The 22,705-nt window shown below is 39.5% G+C and overlaps 2 protein-coding genes across 3 annotated transcripts in view; one reads left to right on the forward strand and one right to left on the reverse strand.

Annotated features, from left to right (window-relative positions):
• Window positions 1-6,736, reverse strand: part of ARL3 (ADP ribosylation factor like GTPase 3) — a 32,756-nt gene extending 26,020 nt beyond the window's left edge. Inside the window, exon 1 of the mRNA XM_063307089.1 lies at window positions 6,610-6,736. Coding sequence (XP_063163159.1) covers window positions 6,610-6,612 — 3 coding nt within the window. The 5' untranslated portion in view covers window positions 6,613-6,736. The remainder of the gene's footprint in view (window positions 1-6,609) is intronic.
• Window positions 6,737-6,916: 180 nt separating this feature from the next.
• SFXN2 (sideroflexin 2) overlaps window positions 6,917-22,705 on the forward strand; it is a 34,214-nt gene continuing 18,425 nt past the window's right edge. For both annotated transcript variants that reach the window (XM_063307090.1, XM_063307091.1), the window contains exons 1-4: window positions 6,917-6,979; window positions 12,765-12,858; window positions 19,978-20,141; window positions 21,394-21,564. In XM_063307090.1, the coding sequence (XP_063163160.1) occupies window positions 19,984-20,141; window positions 21,394-21,564 (329 nt within the window). In that variant the 5' untranslated portion in view covers window positions 6,917-6,979; window positions 12,765-12,858; window positions 19,978-19,983. The remainder of the gene's footprint in view (window positions 6,980-12,764; window positions 12,859-19,977; window positions 20,142-21,393; window positions 21,565-22,705) is intronic.

The following is a 22,705-nucleotide window of genomic DNA, read 5'->3' on the forward strand; positions in this document are numbered from 1 at the left end:
CTAAATAATTTTGCCTAAGTACTAACATAATACATATCAGCACTTTCCATCTCTTTTCAGGACTCTCAGGCTTTTCATTCTTATCCTTGATCTGTTGATTGGTTTCCTAGCTAGCTTCAGAACTAGAACATTAAATGATCCTACTATTCTTATGCTAAGACTATGACATCATAATGCAAGAGACTACTAAATACTCCTCTAAGTAGCAAATCTTTTCACTACAACTTCTTAGTGAAACATCTTCCAGACTTTATGGAAGCTGTCCATTCTATGTTCTGGGTAATAATGAGTAGAAAAAGATTAGCAACAAGAGCTAGCTGAGCTCAGGTGTGCCTCTCTTTCTGGTTTGATTTTTTACTTCACTGCCTTCTTTCTCCTATTTCAATTCTGCCACTTGATTTGACCCTGACCGTTCTTCAATATGGATCCAATGTTCCTAGTTCATTCTGGACTCTTAATACACCCCAGCCTTGCCTATCTAAGGCATGACTTAGATTTTAGGAACTGAGGGTGTAAAGAGTGTGCATACATTCCCTTCTCTAACATTTCAAGATCTATTTCAGTCTTTCTTACAGCAGGAATGCAGAGGCAGACAAGCAGAAACAAGAAGCTTGAAAACATAGGCAGAGGTATATGACTCATAAGGACTCGAGTTTGTTAGGCAATCAACATCCTCAGTGAACTGAGATGTAAGGATATGGTTCCAGTTCCACTATCAACGGCAGAGAGCCTTTTTCCATGTTAAAGCACATGACTCATATTTTTTTTAAAGTATTCACTATGTTTCCCCTATATGTGCAATGATAGGGAATCATCTAATCAAAAGGGCATTAATTTCACAATGAAATACTGTTCAGTGTAAGCAAACACTTACTACTTTTCTGATCTATGTATGTGGCAACTCAACATTCTCAACAGCATAGGATTACATAAAGCCTCTAGTGAACTGGCTATCAACTGTGAAATTCCAGCAAAAGCCAGGAAAATGAATTATTTACACTGATTAAGTGTCATAGGCATGTACCTGGTAAGTGGGAGATATTTCCCTGGAGATATAAAGGGAATACTAACATAAATTTGTTAATTTTGAAGTCGGTGCAACCGAAAACTACATTATAGAGAAAAATCAATGGGACTTGTCCCATTTTTATAGCATTTTCATATTTGTGGAGTACTTTATAAGAAATATTTATTTTCAACTAATAATCCACAGCAACTAATACAGAAAGAGAGACTGTGCAAGAGAAAAAAGTAGAAAACACAGAATGAACTCTTCTAGCTCAGACACAGCCTGATACATTTCCATCACTGGCCAACCAGAATGCATATTTGATATGATAGCAATAGCCCTCTCCAGCAGTTTTCCAGTAATTAATATTCAGGGGAACCCATATCAGATCCTGGAAATAGGATATAGCTGGTATTACTTAGAGCCATTAAAAGATTTAACATCCATTAATTTGACTAATCTCCTTTCATAGTTGGCAAGCATCTCATCCTGTGGTAACAACTGCATAGCTTAATTACGTACTATGTAAAGAAATGCTCTCTTTTCTCTCTTCTCAATCTCCTGCTTCACTTGTCACTGAAGTTGTCCTTTTCCTGCATTTATTCCAGCTCTACAGTATCCTCTTTTTAAACAATCATAGCCAGAACTGTACAGAAGTCTAAATGCGGTCATACCGCAGACTTGTCCAAAGTATATTATTGGTAATTTAGTTTTCAGTCTTTTCTCAGTAGCACTGAATTCATTTTTTTAATATTTGACATATATTCAATTATTTCTCTAAAATGACAGATAATTTAGTGAAATCACGATTTACTTTTTAATTTGTTGAATATTATTTGTTTCTTTATTTTCTATCCCTTTATTATTTTTATAAATAACTCAAGGCGGCGAACATACCTAATACTCCTTCCTCCTCCTATTTTCCCCATAACAACAACCCTGATAAAATATTATCACTATTTGCCTCATATTTTCAGAGTTCTTTTCTGAAAAAGGCACTTTCTGAAAAGAAAAAATGATGACTATTCAGAAAGGTATAAAGAATACATTCAACTTCTCTGCAAACCTATACTTGCTTAGCATATCTTTAAGTACCTTATTCCTACCCATTTCCCATAAAATAGGTTTAGTCTAGGATTCTCGTTCAGTTTTACTCCAAGGTTTCTTTGCTAAATAAATATCTGCAAAAATCTTTCTTAGGATTCAGGTCCTGACCTTAAGCTTATAAAGCAGCCTTTCCCAGTCTGGTGCCCTCCACATGTATCGAGATGACAAATTGCAGAAGGTACAACTAGATTGGAATTGTAGTCCAATCATATATGGGGGCACCAGCTGGGGAAGTTATCATCTGAAAACTAACTCCTGGCACACAATGTCCTTTGCTGTGACCTTGTTTCAGTTTCAGCTGATGATTAATGTTAAATAAAAGGGAAACTATTTACTTTCTCTTCACATAGGTGTTCAGCTCAGCTGCATACAGTATATACTTGCTTACCTTAACACTTCGTTACCTCATGCTTGTAAATTTAAGTTTTAAAGATCTAAACCAGAATAATTATTTCTAGATACAGATTCTTTTTTAGAATGAAGGTCATGCCATATTGAATATTACGCACAAATAAAAAGCACTAGAAGCTCAGAGATAGCAAACATGCTTTAAATGAAGACTGTGAAAGTTTAATTCCTTGGCATCTTCAAGTAGAGTTGAAAACCTGGCTGAAATACTGGAGAAACACAGTGCTTATGGAGGTTGAATCTGTAGAAAATTAGGCTAGAGGGAAGCAAAATGTATGAAGTACTAACCACACCAGTTAGGCTAAGGCTAAATGTATAACATTAATTTTCACAAAGCAGTGAGGATGAACAAAGTAAGGGCTGCAGAGGCTTCTATAGGTTCTAGGAAAGACTATGAAGTTCTGGATATATTCCATCACGGTCATGCATCTATGTCTTAGAGAAGAATCCCAAAAACTCCAATTGTTCTGCAAAAAGCTCTAGATTTATCAGTATTTCACCAGGATCCACTGAAATAAAATGCTTTAGTGCAGAAGGAGAAATATGTATTCTTCAAATACACAAAAGGTTTGTATTAAGAAACTGTGATTACTGGTCAATCAAGTTGTTCTCTCTCAAAACCTTCCCTCACCTCACCCCAAGAAAATGCTGTAAACAGAATATACATCACCGCATATAAGAACCAAAGAAGCTGCTGTTTCAAGCCTTATTACTTCCTATCTTAATGTCCCTGATTACGCAAATGGCAATGAAAGAGAGACAGGAGCAATATTTTAGATGGACATTGAAGGACAATTTCTTATTTATCCTAATCTACCAAAAAGCTGACACTTCAGGCTTGTGGAATATACTTTTTACCAGATTTCCAAGATCCACAAATCTGTGCTTGTTGCCTATGGCATACACCTATGCCCATAGGATTGTTTTTAGTGGCAAAACGGAATGGAGCTTGGTCTTTCCACTGTAATATTCTCTCCCAGTTGCCTCTTCTTTATTTCAGCAGCATAATTCAGAGTTAAACATAGCTGAGAGCCAGAAATCCTTGTCAAACTATTGCAGTTCACCCAGGGATATACCACTAAATACCACCCAGAGCTGCTAGGAGTCAGGAGGCATATAAATTTAATAAATTATTATTAAATCCCATTCTACATATCCCTCACTTCAGCAAAGGATCGTAACCTTGTTGTGGTGCTGGAGCTTGAGCACCTCAATGATGCCATGGGCTAAACCGTGAAGGGCCTCCCAAGACAGGAAGCTCATGACAGGTCAGACTAAATATGATCCCTGGGGAAGGTAACGGCAACTCACCCCAGTATTCTTGCCGTGAAAACTAAATGAGACCTCTTCCAGAAAATTAGAAACATCAGAGGTAAATTCCAGGCAAAAACATGGGTATGATCAAAAACAAAGATGGCAAGGACCTAACAGAAGAAAAAGAGATCAAGAAAACGTGGCAAGAATATATGGAAGACCTGTATAGGAAGGATAACAATATCGGGGATAGCTTTGACAGTGTGGTCACTGAGTTAGAGCCAGACATCCTGAAGAGTGAGGTTGATTGGGCCTTAAGAAGCATTGCTAATAACAAGGCAGCAGGAGACGATGGCATCCCAGCTGAACTGTTCAAAATCTTGCAAGATGATGCTGTCAAAGTGATGCATGCTATATGCCAGCAAATTTGGAAAACACAAGAATGGCCATCAGATTGGAAAAAATCAACTTATATCCCCATACCAAAAAAAGGGAAACACTAAAGAATGCTCAAACTATCGAATAGTGGCACTTATTTCACATGCCAGTACGGTAATGCTCAAGAACCTGCAAGGTAGACTCCAACAATTCATGGAGCGAGAATTGCTAGATGTACAAGCTGGGTTTAGAAAAGGCAGAGGAACTAGGGACCAAATTGCCAATATCCGATAGATAATGGAAAAAGCCAGGGAGTTTCAGAAAAACATCTATTTCTGTTTTATTGACTATTCTAAAGCCTTTGACTGCGTGGACCATAACAAATTGTGGCAAGTTCTTAGCAATATGGGGATACCAAGTCATCTTGTATGCCTCCTGAAGAATCTGTATAATGACCAAGTAGCAACAGTAAGAACAGACCACGGAACAACAGACTGGTTTAAGATTGGGAAAGGAGTATGGCAGGGCTGTATACTCTCACCCTACCTATTCAACTTGTACGCAGAACACATCATGCGACATGCTGGGCTTGAGGAATCCAAGGCTGGAGTTAAAATCGCTGGAAGAAACATTAACAATCTCAGATATGCAGATGATATCACTTTAATGGCTGAAAGCGAAGAGGAACTGAGGAGCCTTATGATGAAGGTGAAAGAAGAAAGTGCAAAAGCTGGCTTGCAGCTAAACCTCAAAAAAACCAAGATTATGGCAACCAGCTTGATTGGTAACTGGCAAATAGAGGGAGAAAATGTAGAAGCAGTGAAAGACTTTGTATTTCTAGGTGTGAAGATTACTGCAGATGCTGACTGCAGTCAGGAAATCAGAAGACGCTTAATCCTTGGGAGAAGAGCAATGACAAATCTCGATAAAATAGTTAAGAGCAGAGACATCACACTGACAACAAAGGTCTGCATAGTTAAAGCAATGGTATTCCCCATAGTAACATATGACTGCGAAAGCTGGACCATAAGGAAGGTTGAGCAAAGGAAGATGCTTTTGAACTGTGGTGTTGGGGGAAAATTCTGAGAGTGCCTTGGACTGCAAGAAGAGCAAACCAGTCCATTCTCCAGGAAAGCCAGACTGCTCGCTTGAGGGAATGATATTAAAGGCAAAACTGAAGTACTTTGGCCACATAATGAGAAGACAGGGTACCCTGGAGAAGATGATGATGCTAGGGAGAGTGGAAGGCAAAAGGAAGAGGGGCCAACCAAGGGCAAGATGGATGGATGATATTCTAGAGGTGATGGATTTGACCCTGGGGGAGCTGGGGGTGGAAACAACCGACAGGAAGCTCTGGCGTGGGCTGGTCCATGAAGTCACAAAGAGTTGGAAGAGATTGAACAAATAAACAACAACATATCCCTCATACACTAGCAAAAGAACAGCACAATTACTCTGTAAGTATCATCAGATATTCCCCTTCATGTTTGCTCCCTCTCATTTTATCCTTTCCCTCTCAATTGTGTTCAGATCTGACAGCAGGACTAGATAAGGAAAATGTGTACAGTCCCTCTGCCTAGCATTGAGTTAGCTTGATAAAATGAAACCTCTTTTGTTTATCTATCAATACCTCATGGGCTTTTAAAAACTATAACATGTTCTGGATGCAGCCTAATTGGGCAACTTCAAATTTATCTCAGGCTTACCTGCCTGTCACATAAGGCAAATAATCAAAAGAACATCTGTGGGTAGCAGAATCAGAAAAATATCCTTTCCCTTTCTAATATAAAAAAAAAAACCAGAAAGATGCATTTGAACTCTATTTTGCATGTACTTGTGCATCTTCAGAAAAATGACAGGACTCCTCATGACCCAATTCCACTTCTAAAATGGGTCAGTTCAGCCCCATGACACTCCAGGTTACAAAGGCTAAGCTCCTCAGTAGTCACATGTCTCTAAAGATTAAGAAACTGTCGTTTGGATGACACCATTTCAATGCTACAGAAAGAAATGATCGTCATAAGAAACGTGGCTTCGTAGTGATTTACATAAATAAGCACTGAATCCTGATTTCAGACTCTTAACAATTCCAAAGAGCTCGGTAGAGAAGCACATGGGATTTACAAATGCTAAAATGAGTGAAAGGCCCTATTTCTGGAATCTTTTATCTGCCAGTCTCAACCTCCTCTTCCTGGTAGTCATTCTGAGCAGTTTCTCCAATCAGAAATAATTCGATTCGCGCTCGCCCCCTCCTTTTTTTTTTTTTGATTCAGGCCCATTCACCCGCTTCCATCGCTTTAGACCGGCTTCCCCTCCACACCAAGCACTCCGTTCCCGAGCAACGGATCTCTTCAACAACGATCAGCACCAGGAACTGGAGGGGGGGCAATTATAATTCGCCCTCCCCAGCCTCCCCGTCCCCGTCTCTTTCCCCTTTCCAATCTCACACTCACCATCCTCTACGCGGCCCTCGGTTACCATGGGCAACTGCGGCATGCGCGTGCGCATTGCATCCCTTTGACGTAGAACGTTCGTCCCAGGTACTCTCTGGGCGGTCGAAAGAGAAGGGAGGGCTTGACGCAAGAAACCCCGCCCACTGGGTTCTTTTTTTCAAAAAACACACGTTCTGTCCAGCGCATGCGGGTTGTATCAAGGAGCGATCAGCACATTCTTTTTTGGGTTTAAGGATCTTTTGATTGGTTGCGAAGGGCCACGCGTCCCAACTATTAAGGGGCGGAGAGGTTAGGAAAAAAAATAAGTGTTATCCATGTGCTTTCAAAGGAAATGTGTGTGTCTTGCCGAGTGGTGCTAGGCGAGTTACAGGTAGGAGTTGAACTAGAAAGACTACGCGAAATAAGTGCCATCTTTCAATTTGACAAGGGAGGAGGGAATGCAGGGGATGAGAGGTGATACAAGAGGATCTCTTCTGGCTTTAGTGGAAAAAGGGGCTTCAAGGTATTCTGACAGTTTGGGGTGAAAGAATAGTCCGAGGCATTGGATGGTGGCAATATCAAAGGGGAATCCAGAGTCCTACTCAGCAGAAAAATAGGATGGTCACCCAAAACTCCAGGTTGACTTTGTAACTTTCTGCTTTAAGTGAATTAATTGGCATCTACAGATTCCAAAACGATTAATACCCACCTCCCTTAACTCGGTGTTGCGTTGGGCTGCAGCACCCCAGATTCCCATAACTTGAGGACATAAATTTGGGAAGTGTTACTGTCAGACCCTTAAGTTCAGCGACTATAATTTTTTAACTGTAGCTGGAGTGGGGGTTAAGTGTAGCGGACTTATGGTTTTAAAGGTGGATTGCTGTAGAAGAAGCCAGCTCTAATATGGAAGATGTAAAATCAAGCCAGACATTGAGTGGTAAATGAATCATGCCAGTACTGCTTTAAAAATGGAACATATATATATAATTTTATTAAAGATTTTTTAAAAATAAGATAAAAACTAATACAAACTAATGTAAAGTGCGAAAAAGAAAAGAAGAAAGAAATCAAGGAAAAAGCTAAAAGTGCAAGAAAGGAAAAGTGAAAGAAAGAAAGAAAAGAAAGAAAAAGATACAGAGTAGCTTCCAATCTTTACAGCAGTTATAAGTACAATGATAAATTTCCCTCTTACTTTGTGGTTATAACATAACTCTCTTCTTTCTATAATCTATTCTGTCTAATCATCAAAACCATAAGTTCATTTTTTTAACTTTGAAGATGAATCACACTGTGATGTGAAGGTTTTGAGCACAAGCAGTGGCCTGCCTGCCATATATCAGGAGATCAACCAAGCTATCCTGTTTTTTGCCTTCTCAGCTGGTAATTAAAGACATACATACACTCTGAATTTGGCAGGTTTATACAGCTATGATAGCTAATAGATGTGTAGTATGCAGCATTGCATGTTATGTTAAACGAATTACTGCTTTACTTATAGCCTGCATTTGTTCCACAAAAGCAGCATACACGGGGTCCCCAAGTCCTTATTCATCTGGACATTGACCAGACTTCTTTAACTGAGCTTCAGCAAAGTTACTGTATTACACGTCCTCAGATTGTGCCATGAGCTTATGTATGTTAAATTGTGCAAAAGGAAACAGTAAATGACTTGTTTCTCATCTACTAACATTTTGTTTCAATGAAATCTCCCTCTCAGATGTTGAGATTGATGTAATGAAGGCTGATCAAACTGATGTGCTGGCACAAAATGTCTAATCTTTCAGGAAATTAAATAGGTTGCAGCCCAGCAACAATGAAAATGGAGAAAGTTGTCCGTTTGGCTAGGGATTTATAACTTTGCCAGTAAAAATATGAGAATTTTGAAGCAAGGAACCTTGAAGAAAGAAGGAATGCAGCAACATAGATTTTTCAGACAGGGTCATGAAGAAGGGGGCAATGGGCAAAGATGTATTGAATCAAGAAGAATCTAATCAGGGAGGTTGTTCTAAACATTTTGGAGTGAGATATATAGTAGGAAGAAGGAGCAAAAAGTGCAGGGTAGATTAGGTAAACAGGATAAGCCTGGCTTTTTGACCACTGCAAAAGATCTTCATGAGCTCAAAAAATTAGTGTAATAATTCCTGGGGGTAGTTAGTATAAGTATTTCCCTACCATTGAAATAATGACAGAGGAAAGGCTTTCTCCATCTTTCTGGCCAGAGAGGTTCAACAAACTATGGATGACAGCTCTGCTTCTGCTCTCTGGTATGTGGGATTGCTCCTCAAGTTGATATTTCCATTAAACTTTCCACCTATTTTTGCCTCAGAGTTCATGGACAGCTATGAACTTTATCAAAATGTGAACACAATGAAGTGTGTATAATTGCATATCAGCAACTCCCCCCACTCTATTTTTTATTCTGTCACCGTGTTGGGGGATGCTTTGGGAACACCTCCCAATTCATTTAGATGTTCTCCTGAGTAATTTAACATCACTAACCCTACATCATTTATTAATTTATTTTAAATAGTTTCAATCATCTTTCATGTGCATGAAGTTTTCTTTAAAAAAGTACGCAAAATTGTGAATATGTCAAATACCACTAGTTCAATGCAGATTGTTTCAAGATCTCAAGCTTATTTCTTCCTTTGTAAAAATGGTCTGTTGATTATTCTGTGTGGGTTTTTTTTTTTATTCAGTTACCAATCTATAGAAAGGCCTCTCGTTCTATGGTTGCTGAGTTTACTATTACGTCTAAGAACATCAAGTTTTTCAAGTTAGCTTTGCCCTATATCTTTGTTAACTTTCTCAGATTTGTTTTATAAAGATGGGGAGACAAAGTATTCTTTTGCAAGGGTGAAGCTGATTGGTTTTTGAAAAAATCTACAAGGCTAGCTGTTTGGCAGTTAGTCAGGCAGAGCCAACCTGCTGCTTTGCTTTGGACAAGATGGGGAGCAAAGTTGTTTTCTCCATTTTTTTTTCCACCTCCCATTAAAAGCAATGAGATTGTGAGGGAAACTTGCAGCTTGCATGGAGCTAGCATCAATTTGGGGCATGTTCTGTTGGCAGTTTGGGTAGTCAGGGAGTTTTGGCTCAACTTAAGACCACCCTGAAAATTTCCTAGATCAGGCCTACAGGTCAGACATACTGACTTATTTGCTGGAATCCTTTGCCTTAGCCTCTGTTCCTTCAGCTGGTCTTTGGTGATAGCTGTGTTTGCTTTCCTAGCTGCGAGGGAAAAAATTGGAGATTTCTCAGGAGTTGTAGAATGTTACCCCAGAGAACATTCTAAGTGAACATAATAGATATACCAGCAAGAATCAAATCAATTATTCAATATGACTAATCTCATCTGATTTCAACACCGTTATGAAAAATGCTATAGAAGTCATAGAACAGTTATCCTGTCAGGGAAAGAAACCAAAAGATGTATAACTGCATATGTGACCAGACACAGATTGGGTTCACATACTGAGCTATGGTTTGAATGATTATACTGTATTTTGCTGATAGTACATACAACATATGAGCCATAAATCATGGTTTATAAATTTTACCACAGTGGCTGAGCTTTCACAAAATACTAAGCCAGAAATATACAAACCTCATAGTGGCTTAGAGGAATATGTGAATCCCAGCAAAGAAAACTAAATAGAAAAGATTGCAGACAGTTTTGCAATGTATATATTCAGAGATCCTAAATAAGTAATTCTTTGTCCTTCTCCATTCTGCTAGACGGTTTAAGAACAGTTGAAAGGGACTGTACACTCTAACAAGTATTAGAAGCCATATATTTTTAAAAATGACCAAACAAAATAGAATGGGTTGATACATAATCACATCCAATTTGCCCTGGCTCATAGATCTTACATTCCAGGTTCCAATGGTGTGTTGATCCTTAGAACATCAGATTCGTCGTTCACCACCAGCACCGTCGGCTGCTAGCTGTCCTTTCGGCTTTGAGCTAGCTGCGTCATCATGTCTGGGGCTAGTTGAACTCATCCTCTGTTCCTCCCCAGTAGCGTTTTGACCATCTTCCGACCTGGGGGTCTCATCTTCCAATGGTATACTGACATATCTCTGGTTGTACTGATCCATTTGGTTTTCATGGCAAGAATACTGGGGTGGGTTGCCATTACCTTCCCCAGGGATCGCATTTAGTCTGATCTCTCTGTCACGACCTTCCCATCTTGGGTGACCCTTCACGGTTTAGCTCATGGCATCATTGAGGTGCTCAAGCTCCAGCACCACGACAAGTTAACGATCGTTTGCTGAATGATCCCATGCCATATAGGGCTTTAAAAGTCATAACCAGCACCTTGAATTGTACCCAGAAGCAAACTGGCACCCAGTGCAGTTCGTGCAGTAGAGGTGTTACGCGTGCCACTCTACAGGCACCTAAAATTACCGGCATGGCTGCATTCTGGACTAGCTGTAGCTTCCGGATACTCTTCAAGGTTAGCCCTATGTAGAGCTCATTACAGTAGTCTATATGGGAGATAACCAGGGCATGAGTGACTGTTCGAAGGGGCTCTCGTTCCAGGAAGGGGTGTAGCTGGCACATAACACAAAGTTGCGCAAAGGCCCTCCTGGCCACGACTGCCACCTGCTCTTCGAGAGGAGTTGTGAGTTCAAGAGGACCCCCAAGTTACGCACTGGATCTGTCTGGGGCAGTGCAACCCCATCCAGATCTAAAGATGACAAATTCCCAGAAACCGAGGGGCCATTAATCCACAGCCACTCTGTCTTACCAGGGTTCAGCTGAATCTTGTCATTCCCCATCCAGGCCCCCACAGCCCCCAGACACTCGGAGAGGGTGGTCATGGCATCACTTACTTCACCTGGGATGGAGATGTATAATTGAGTATCATCCGCATATTGATGATACCTCATCCCATGGTGACAGATGATCTCACCCAGTGGTTTCATGTAGATGTTAAAGAGGAGCGGAGAGAGTACCAAGCCCTGCGGCACCTTACAGAGTAGGGGCTGCGGGGTGGATCTCTCACTCCCTATTAACACCAACTGAAACCGATCCTGGAGGAAGGAGGCAAAACTACACTGCCCGCCCCCAACTCCCTGAGTCAGTCCACAAGGATACCATGGTCGATGGTATCGAAAGCCGCTGAGAGGTCAAGGACAGCGAGGATTGATGCACTTTCTCCATTCCACTCCCACCAGAAATCATCCATAAGTGCAATCAATGCCGTTTCCATCCCATAACCAGGTCTGAAACCTGACTGAAAGGGGTCCAGATAATCTGTTTCATCCAGGATCCTCTGGAGCTGCAGCACCACCACTTTCTCAACCACCTTCCCCAAAAACGGGAGGTGGGAGACTGGACGAAAATTGTCCAGTACAGTAGGGCCCAGCGATGGTTTCTTGAGGAGGGGGCGCACCAGCGCTTCCTTGAAAGCTGTTGGGAACACCCCCTCTCTCAAGGATTAATTCACCACCACTTGGACCCAGCCACATGTAACCTGAGCTGCTTAAACCAGCCAGGAGGGACATGGATCTAATTGGCAAGTGGTGGCATTTACAGACCGAAGGATCCTGTCCACTTCCTCAGGTTCAACAGGATCAAACTGTTCCCAGATGACATGGTAAGTACGTTCCCTGGGTATCTCCTCAGACTCTGTCTCACGCTTGGAGTCCAGCTTGGAATGGATCCAATATAGTATATAGTATGTTACAACTGGGGAGACAAATACATTCCAACCCAGTGAACTCAGCTGCAATAGCTATGGTGGCTTTTCTGCTGCAGAATGAAACTTGTTTCCCTTGACTTTATCCTGTAGTAATACTATATATACCAAGTATTGAATCCATTGCTAAATCCAGGCAAACTTTTCAGGAAAACTGCCTATATGTTTATGCTACTAAATGTGCGTTTTATTTCTTAAATAGGTATGTGAACAATTTCTCTCTGAGACATTGTTCCAGACATAGAAAGGAAGAATGGCTTTAAGATTGTCAGGAGCACATAGTATGTTGCATGCTGGCATCTGCAAACAGAAAGAGCTAGTTCTTGAGCTCAATCCTCTGTGAAAAGTTATTTCTGAAGCTAAACAGGGTAAAGTTGTACATTTGGTCAGGGTAGACTCATTGATCAAATTCCAAGATGGGATTGTGGTGTAATAAGTATACCTACAAGCAGATTTTGTGTGTATTTTCAGGTCCCTCAAAACATCTTGATCCTGGTCATAGATTAACTACCATTGCTGACAATCTGCCTTTGACTGACTAGAATTCCTCTTTGGCCTTCACCAGGTACTGTTCAGGTTCTCAAGCACTGTCTTCTAGTCTTGCCAGCTGGATTCAAAACAACATACAGAACATAAAAACACAGTTGCTGTGTTCTCATATTATCCCTAAACCATATTATGGTTTAAGGTCATGTCAGGTTCCACACAACACTGAGCCACAAACTATCCAATTGCCATTTAGCTTTACTTAGTGTATGGAGCAAACGTAGTCAATATATGGTAAATTCACTTTTGTGGGAATTATTGGATCTGGAGAAGGATTTGCTCAGCACCAGAAAGAGAAGATCTCTCAGAAAACCAGGCAAGAACCACGCTGAGCCGTTATCCCAACTCTAGTTCTTTATTGTTCTCACCCTATAGACAGAATCTTGCCAGACTAAAAGCTACCCAACTAACCTAAGAGAAAATACCCCAGAAAGGCTCTAGGGTGGAGCTAACCTGAACCTCTTAACCTTCCCAGTAACAGAGTCCGGGCTGTGAAGCCACTAATCAGTCTGGAATGCGTTCCCCCCTTGGGAACCAGCTGCAGCACCAGAATCCACCACACCACCCCCTCTTTCAGGAACACATTCCATCGCAAGATCTGAATTGGTGATGCAAGCCAGGGATCTTTTAGAATTGTGATTCTCAGCTACGTATACAAAATGGGTATCAGAATCTACATATCCAAATATAGTCCTGCAGAGAGGAGATCCTTCCTGTTTTGTGATATTCTCTTCCAAATTATTTTATAGATTTAAATATAATGTAAATAATTGGGTGCTTGTCCTTGTTTAAATTTCCTGTCTCTAAAAAAATAATCAGCACCTCTTTTCTGTTCTCAGTGTCTAGCTCCTCTTTCCACCAGCTTTTCTGTCCAGTCCCCTGGTCAAAGTCCTTTACACTACACTTATATTTATTTCTGGAGGCCCTGTTTCAGGCCTCAGTTTTAGTTGACAGTTCTGTACTCAAGAGAGCCAGCTGTCCATTAACAAAAGGAGTTGAAGATTTATTAGCAGTCAAGGGCATTTCTGTTTTGCCCTAGCCACGTCTTTTGAGATCTAATGGTTTTGTAACCAAAAGCTAACCTGTACTCTTGCTGAGTAAGCCAACTCAATTTAAACTGCCAGTAAAAAGTTGTGCACTTCTTTACTACAATTACTTAAAAATCTTACATATCTGGTGGTTAGGGAAGGGGGGTGTTTTTGTTTGCCTTTGTCCTGGTATTCAGCGCAATGACAAACTAAAGAACTGGGAATTTTCACATGAATGTAGTATAGTCTATTGTGAGTGTTAGGGAGAACTCAGAATGCTAGAAAAATAAAACAAAACATTTTGTTTTAAGTTAAATTTTTGCTTTTTGGCAATAGTAAAATGAACTTTGGTTCACAGATCTTTCACACATTCTTGACATTGCAGCTGCTCTTGTTATGACTCTTCCAACCATGTCAAAAACAAAATCAGCATGTTCTACCCTATCTTCTTTTTTGTGTTTTCTTGTTTAATGTTACATAGAGTAACCTGTGCTTAAGATGCTGAATTAGAGTAAAAGATGACCTTATTTTTCATTTGAGCATAACACTCTAAATCCTTTTATTACTTGTTATCACAACTGCTTTGTGTGGCAAGTCTGTTATTCCCATATATCAGCTTGTTCCAACCTGGTGTCTTATTGACAAGCTACACATTTTGCAGCCAATGTGGTGGTGGTCCAATATATCAGAGGGCACCAGATTGGGTAAAGTGTCATACACCATAAACAAAGAACTAAGTTTTGTCAAAGCTCATTCAAATATCTACTAGTGAATAAGAGCAAAACAAAAGCTGTTGATTTTATCTGTACATTCATCTGTGCTTCAGAGACAGCTCTGCAGGTAATAAACGATATGCAAATCTATGTGTCTCCAGTTGCTTTGCGAATTTAATTTAGTAGAAAAGCATCAAATAGGCATATTAAATAAACTTCTCAGTGATGACTTTTCACACATCGTGGTTCAGAATAGGTTTGACTAACACTGCTATGAAACCCTTGAATGTGTGAACCATTAAATAGTATCCCATCTTAGTAAGGATTTTAGCTAAAATTGCAGACTTATACCAAATGTGCCAATAAACCAATAAAATAAGAATTTTCCCATGGCTGTAATTCAGGAATGTTAGGAAAAAGTGCTTATGTGGTTCTAAACCAAAATGCTCTTACCCCTTAATATATTGCATTGTAATGAACAGCCAGAACTTCTCCAATGTATGTAAGGGGTGTGGGTGTATGTACATTCTGTAAAAAAACATCTTTTACTTGACCACGACTCCTAGTCACTTCATGGACATGTCCCCGTACTTTTAGTCACAACAATATCAAAGTGATTTGCCATTGCCTTTACCCCAAGCAGCCTTTTTTTTTTCTTCCTTCCCAGGATAGTTTAAGCTGTGGTAGCTTCCCACGAAGTGTCTGGCTCACACATTGCACTCAGCTGTAATATGGTCTGCTTATTTGTGAACTCTGCCCTTGTGATTTGTAAACCGTGGTTTAGCAAGATAAATGAAACAATACTTCTTTCACAGCCCAGTAAGCTTGTGCTGCAGTTTTTAAATAATTTTGCTAGTTCTGAATGCTTTTGCCTGGAGAAAAGCTTAAATTTATTTATTTGTTTGATTGATTTCTATATGTTTTTCATGTTGGTTTTTATTGATAAAATTAGTATTGAGAAGTTGTTCAGTTTTAAGAACTTCCTTGCATCAGTATTTTAATTATTTTTAGCTTGCTGAACAAACAAAAAGATATGCTTGAAACACAGTAAGCAAATCCCTCTCTCTCTCTTTCTCTCTTAAGAGATCTTTGTCTTCATCCTGGTGATGACAAAATAGAGGTGAGTGTTCTTAGAGTTAAGCAGTGAAAACTTCCTAGTTCTGCAGATGCAAAATTGTGGAAGGCTTTTTTTTAAAATAATCAGTTGTTTCCAATAATGGCATATTTGGGGGATGCAAATAGAACTGGTACTGCTACCTATACTTCTGGCAATAGAAAAAAAAATGGTGTTAGATATTAGTATATCTTCGGCAATGCTTCATTTTTAAAACATCTCCACATTCCAAAAATGAACAACCCCTGACTATAGGACCATCATGTATAAATAGCACTGGAGGTGTTTACCTGCATTTATTAAATATATTTTTCAGATCCCCCACCCCCCGGCTTTGAAATCATTTATTTATTTATTAAATTTATATGGTCACCTATCTCATAAGAAGTGACTCTGGGCAGCATATAGCAAAAATATAAAACAATAAACATGTCAAAAACAAAGTTTTTTAAAAACCCCAAGAGTTTAGATCAGCAAGGGAGCCACCTCAAGATCTCACTGGTCCCCTGGCCTGATGACATAGCCAGGTCTTGAGGGACTTCCAGAAAATAAGGAGGGACGGAGTTGATCTCAGTTTAGGGGAGAGAATGTTCCATAAGATGGGCACCACAGCAGAGAAGGCCTGCCTCCTCGGCCCCACCAAGTTATGAAACCCTGAGAGACAGGACCCATAGCATGCCTCTATTGCTGGATCTGATGGGACGAGCAGATGTAATCAGGGAGAGGCAGTCCTTCAAATATCCCAGCCCCATGCCATGAAGGGCTTTAAAGGTAAAAACCAGCACCATGATTTGGACCTGGAAGCAACCAGTGCAGCTTGCGGAGCAGAGGTGTAACATGTGCTGTTCTAGAAGCACACGTAACTGTCCGCACTGCTGCATTATGAAGCAGCTGAAGCTTCTGGATACTCTTCAAGGGCAGCCCCATGTAGAGTGCATTACAATAATCCAACTGGTAGGTGACTTGGGCATGAGTGACTGTGAGCAGAGGCCCCTGATCCAGGAATGGGAGCAAGTGACGCACAACACGAAGCTGTGCAAAAGCCCTCTTAACCTCAACTGTCACCTGCTGTTCAAGCAGAAGTCGTGAGTCCAGGGGCCCCCCAGATTGTGCACCCGGTCTGTCTGGGGCTGTACAACCCCATCCAGCACCAAAGATGGCGTAGTCCTAGAATTGGCAGGACCCAAAAGCCACTCAGACTTGCTAGTGTTACCTAGAAACTCAGGCACCCCAAGGTTGGCGTGGAGCTGATAAAAACTTAATCCCTGAATTTGGGGGAGAGATTAACTTTGCAAAGTGGCTTTTTCACCTCTCCCAACAGCATGAATCATGAGTACTTCAGGCAAAGTGAAAAGCATTTATTAAGCAGGGGGTCAAGTGTTTTTACAGGGTACAGAAATAAATGATACATACATTTGATATATGTGGTATGCCAGAAAGCAACTAATCAAATAATAAAAGACATTGATTACACTGAAAATTGAACAACAGAAAACACTGATTACAGATAACATTCCACAAGTGGCAAATTTATGGGTTACATCACTCCCTTTCGCAGCAGGGTTTGTATCCATCTTAAAACTTGCAAGTGTATTCAAGGACTTTCAGAATACCCTCTCTATTCAAAAGAAGGCATGGATGCCATGCTAAAATGCTAATATCACCTTTATTAAAAAGCTAGTAATGAGGCCTAAAATTCCAGGTAATACCAGGGTTTAGCTGAAGCCTGTTGCTCCCCGTCCATACCCTCACAAACTCCAGGCACCAGGATAAGACATCCATAGCATCACTTAGTTTAGAGGAATTTAATTAATTTCATTTAATTTAGAAGGAAAACCATAAGAATAAAATGTAATTGTTAACAAAAACTAAAAATCCAGAAAAATACAATAAAATATATTACAATATATTTTAATGAATATATTACATTAAAAAGTATCATCCTTTTAAAATGAAGAAGTGGTAATGATTACTGAAATTTTGGCAGGACATTATAGTTTTTACCTGTCATCTACACTGAGAGAGCCAGCCCAGTCTCTCTGGGGAAAACATTCCTAAACTCAGGCCTTCTTCTACAAAAGCGTAGGTCATGGAACATGTGATGTGTCTGCTTTTGGCAGAGCATGATGTGTGAATCCACCATGATAGGCACAACAGCCACCCTGTTGCTTGTTCAACAAACTGTACTTTCAAAAGTTCCAGGTTTAATATTAAGTATACACATAGCTGAAAGGTCCTGTTCCTTAGAACCATGTATCTCTGGGATATGGGACATAAAAGCTGGCCTTCAAATGCAGGCTCTGGCAGATTTATATGAATAAATAGTTTTCAAGATAACCTGGTCCAAGATTTATAGGTACGAACAAGCAACTCAGAGAAACTTGGAAATAAATTGGAATCCGGTGAAGATATTTCAAGGCTAACTTTAACATGCATACCAGATGCTCCTTGTATTTGTTGTTGTTTCTGAATATTTTTCAAATCCATCCTACATGCAGCATGTTACAGTAATCTAGAGTAAGGCATGGGTCACTGTAGGATATTAGCACAGGTAGGTTGGGGAAAAATGGAGACTATATCTGTACCTGAAATATCCAGCATTACTGCCATTGTCCAAATCTATATGGCAACTTGGAGCTCAAAGAAAACATTCTCAAGGTGCTTCATCAGTTTTTGGCATTTTTAACATTTAAGAGAATGGATGTGGGATGCATTACTGAATATCTGCTAAGGACACCAACTAGTGACAGGCTGCTTACAGAAGTGTTGAATGATATTTATGGTCTGTCCTAATACTGCACTAATTCTAAGGCTGACTATATTTTAAGAGAATGTACACACAGCATTTCTTAGGAATGTGTAACAATTACCTTAGCAGAGACTGCATTGCAGTTTCCATTTGTACTAAGTACTCATTATGGAGAAAACAGGCCAATAAAAATCTTCCCCACTTCAAGGCGTTAGTATTTAGTATTTTTCAGTGGCTGAATATCCACCATGTGATCCAGTTAATGCCAAAGTTCATAGCTTGAACAAACAAATCATGTAAGCTAGCAGTAGGCTTTTCCACAAAATTTCCAACCATTTCAGAAGCTTTATTATTGAATTGCAGTATTTCAAATGTCTGTGAAATAGATTTTTATGTAAATTATCCGTCCTTGGCCATGATGTAATCTTGACTTATCCATCAAGCTTGCATCTCATGGGATCCTCTTATCTAAGTGCAGAAAATAGCTCCTTTGGATTTTCTAGAATCCTTGTGTCCACCATCACTGAGACTAAGCACCTAGGTAATTTTATAATAACATAGATACCACTCTGCCACAGCCTCTCTCCTGCATCTCTTTGAGACTTATTCATAGCAGTTCTTTCTGCAGGAGATCTTCCAAGCGAGATTAAACACCACCGCACTTACTAGTTTCATTTTTCTAGCACATCTAGAATATTGTGAATTTATATGTATGTTTCTCCATAAGGTAATATTAGAACATTCTGTCTTATGACTGAAAGTCCATTCTCTTAAAATGTTACTTTAATCATTGTATTGACACCTTATAATGAAAGATGACGCACATGTCTGTGGCAAGCTGTACCTGGGATTTTTCATAGCTCATACTTTGGCCACTCAGCCGACCCATCAAATTTGCAAAGAGCTTGTGCATGCCGAGAAATATCCACACTGGATCTCTGCACCAGCATAATAAGCACTGGTTCTCCTGCATGCAAATCCAGCTATTGCCAATGTACTGGATCATTGGAATTTAAATAAAATGCAGTGTACCTATGATAAAAAAAATCATATATCCATGCTATTTTTATGTGTTATAGATTCCAAAAATTGCTAATTGCTGCATAGGAAAAGAGTAAATTGTGACTGAATGATGGCTGTGCATAATAAATAGAGCTGGTTCATTTGTTGTGGACAAGTGGCAACCCTTTTAAAGATTTATGTGTGCTCAGAATAAAATTGTACAGTCTTCTTATGGAGATGGTGCTTTCTTTTTGTTACTTTTTTCAAAGAGGGTGCAACAGCTGAATTCACCCGCTATATTTTGCTGTCTTCCTCTGTTTGGCTTAGCAAGCAAAATTCTCATCTTTTCCCCATACAGATGTGTGGGGCAAAGGACTGATAAATCAGTAGGGCAAAATGCCAACAGGTACATTTTTCTTTGTCTACAGTCTTTAAAAAGTAATTCACCATTTCTGGGTGACACCTTGGCAAAAAAGCATGGAGCTACTGTGGTGACTGATGACTTGTCCTTTCTTCTCTACTCCCTCTGCAGTGAACGATGGCCAGTATTGCCAAGTTTAATATTGATGCCCCTCGCTGGGACCAGAATACTTTTATGGGGCGTGTAAAGCACTTTTTCAACATCACAGATCCTAGGACGCTGCTGGTGTCAGAGCATAAGCTGGATTCAGCGAAGACAATTGTAGAGAGCTGCAGGTAGTCAGCTAGGAGGTTGCTGAAATAACAACCAAGTTTGGAACTTTTGTAAAATCTAAGAGTTGCCTCTGTTCAGATGCATCAATAAAATTAATGGGTATTATTAAGGTATGTGATGATAGTTGGGAGAACAAATTTGGCCCAACACTGGAAAAGAGACACTTTGCCGACAATATCAGACAGGGAAACCAAATTTGGGGAATACACAGCAATGGCAAAATTAACAGTATACATCCTGAACAGAAATTTGCCTTGTCGTGTGACATATCATATAAATTTAGTCAAACCCGGACACTTACAGTAGAGTTTTTAAAGGGGAAATAATTGACATAAAGACAGTAATTAGAAGCAATTCCAATGTTTATAAATATTTCAATGTAATCAATTGAGTACAATGGGAAGGAATTTAGAACTTAATATTTTTATTAATTTTTCTCATTTTAAAAATTATTTTAATTTATTTAAAAATATTTTTTCTTTTTTCAACCTTTTTCTGTTATCTCCCCCTTTTTTAAAATTTTCTTTCCCTTTGCATGAATATGTGCATTTATTTGTGGAACACTGACAAATAGCAATATCGATATTGATATCAAGGTTTATAGATGATTTTAGTTATTTCTTAAGATGGTATAATGAACCTAGTTCTATACATTTAATTAATTAACTAATGAAATAGAGTTTTGAATTTTATGGTACTTGTAAATCCTTTATTTACTGATATTTTATTCTTCATCCACCATGGCTTTTCCCACCTTTTTTTAATGTAGCTATTTATTCTGTTCTTTAAATGTTTTAAACAAATTATTAATTAAAAGTAAAATGATTGGGTATTGTTAGAGTCCTCCTTGAAGTTGGGTGGTGATAATTCATAAATGCATATTCAAACGTCTTCTGAGGAGAACGATCTCTTTCACAAAAGGAAACCCTTCATAACAAAAGGATTTCTCTGACTGGGTCTTACTACTAGAAAAATAAATATGTGTGTATTGAAACCCCGTGCTTTTGCAGAATCGTGCATGCTATCGTACAAACAGAGCCAGCCCTATTATTAGACAGAGTGAAACAGCTGCCTGAGCACCTGATTTGGGGCTATCATGAAAGAGCCATATTGTTAAGACCCCAACCTGCATTCATGCTTGTTTCAAGAGAGAGATTCTTCTCAAGCTCCAGCACACAATTTTTCGGGGACAAATGCTGTTTACTGAAGTTATTAGAGAAATAAAACTAAGAAGCTTCTTTCTTGCACCTGTAGGGCAGGTTCGGTACCCCCTGGAACCAGTGAGGAACAGCTTTTCTATGCCAAGAAGCTTTATGACTCAGCTTTCCATCCTGATTCGGGGGAAAAAATGAATTTAATAGGGAGGATGTCATTTCAAGTTCCTGGAGGAATGGCTATCACAGGCTGCATGCTGCAATTTTACAGGTATGAAGGGGAAGTTTTTCTGGGGTTCTGTTGTTCTCTTTTCTCCTCCATTGCTCACCCAAAGTTGCCTCACAGAGGCTGCTTTATGCAAGTTCCCTGTTGAATGTTCCTTGTTATCCTTATCCTAGACTGTTTCTGGAATTTTCCATTTTCCTCCGTGGTCTAAATTTGTTCTAGATTAGGTTGCCAGTGAAATGAACCAGTGGTGAAATTCTCTGGATGCCCATTGCATGAATGGTGAAAGTTAAGCAAGAATCTTCAACACTGTGCATTTTAAAACAAAAATTACATTCCCAGTAATTGATACTGATGACAATTAAGAAAGGCTTCTGGATAGTCTGAAAACCGGCAAGCAGTTTTCAGACAGAGGGATCCCAGGCTGAGATAAACAGTCTGTGCTTTTTGCAGATTAAATTTGGAGAGGTGGGGGGGGGGAAACTAATAATAAGAGCAGTTTAATAGTGGAACTATTCACCCAGGGAGATGGTGAGCTCTTGCTTGAATATTTTTAAGCAGAAGCTAGACTGCCCTCTGTCCAGGATGCTTTAATTTGGATTCCGGCACTTAGCAGAGGCTTGATCTTGATGGCGTGACTGGGCCCTTCCAGTTTCATGATTCTGTGATTGACTGATTTATTTATTTATTAGTAAAACTACTACCGTACCTATATCCAAAACAATGTCAGTGGGGATAAACATGCTGAACACTAATGTGATTTGTTTCTTTTTTACTTCATAGTGAAAGAAACTAGAAACGGTGGATGAGGTCATATCTCACTAATATCACAAAAACAAATAAACCACGTATGATTTAGCAAGATGCATAAACTATGACTGTATATATGTAGTGAATTGTTTTTTCACTTGCCTTACAGCAGAGGTGCATAACTTGAGATCTCAGGTCTTAATGCTGTCTGGAAGCCTGGTGTGTCTGTTCTTCCTAAAGACAGGGCCAACGGAATTTTTTAATCTGACAGAAGGGAAAAATGATTAAGTATATAGGGAATGATCTGATCAACTGTTTTAATTTAATTTAGATTTCATTTAAATGTAATCTACTTGCTTTGGTATGGTCCTGCTTACATTCAAAATGTAGTCTTCACTGTGCAACTTGAAACTTATGTTTGGTCCTCATCCCCCCA

Source organism: Candoia aspera, chromosome 6 (genome assembly GCF_035149785.1).
Source record: "Candoia aspera isolate rCanAsp1 chromosome 6, rCanAsp1.hap2, whole genome shotgun sequence".
Taxonomy (NCBI): Eukaryota; Metazoa; Chordata; class Lepidosauria; order Squamata; family Boidae; genus Candoia; species Candoia aspera.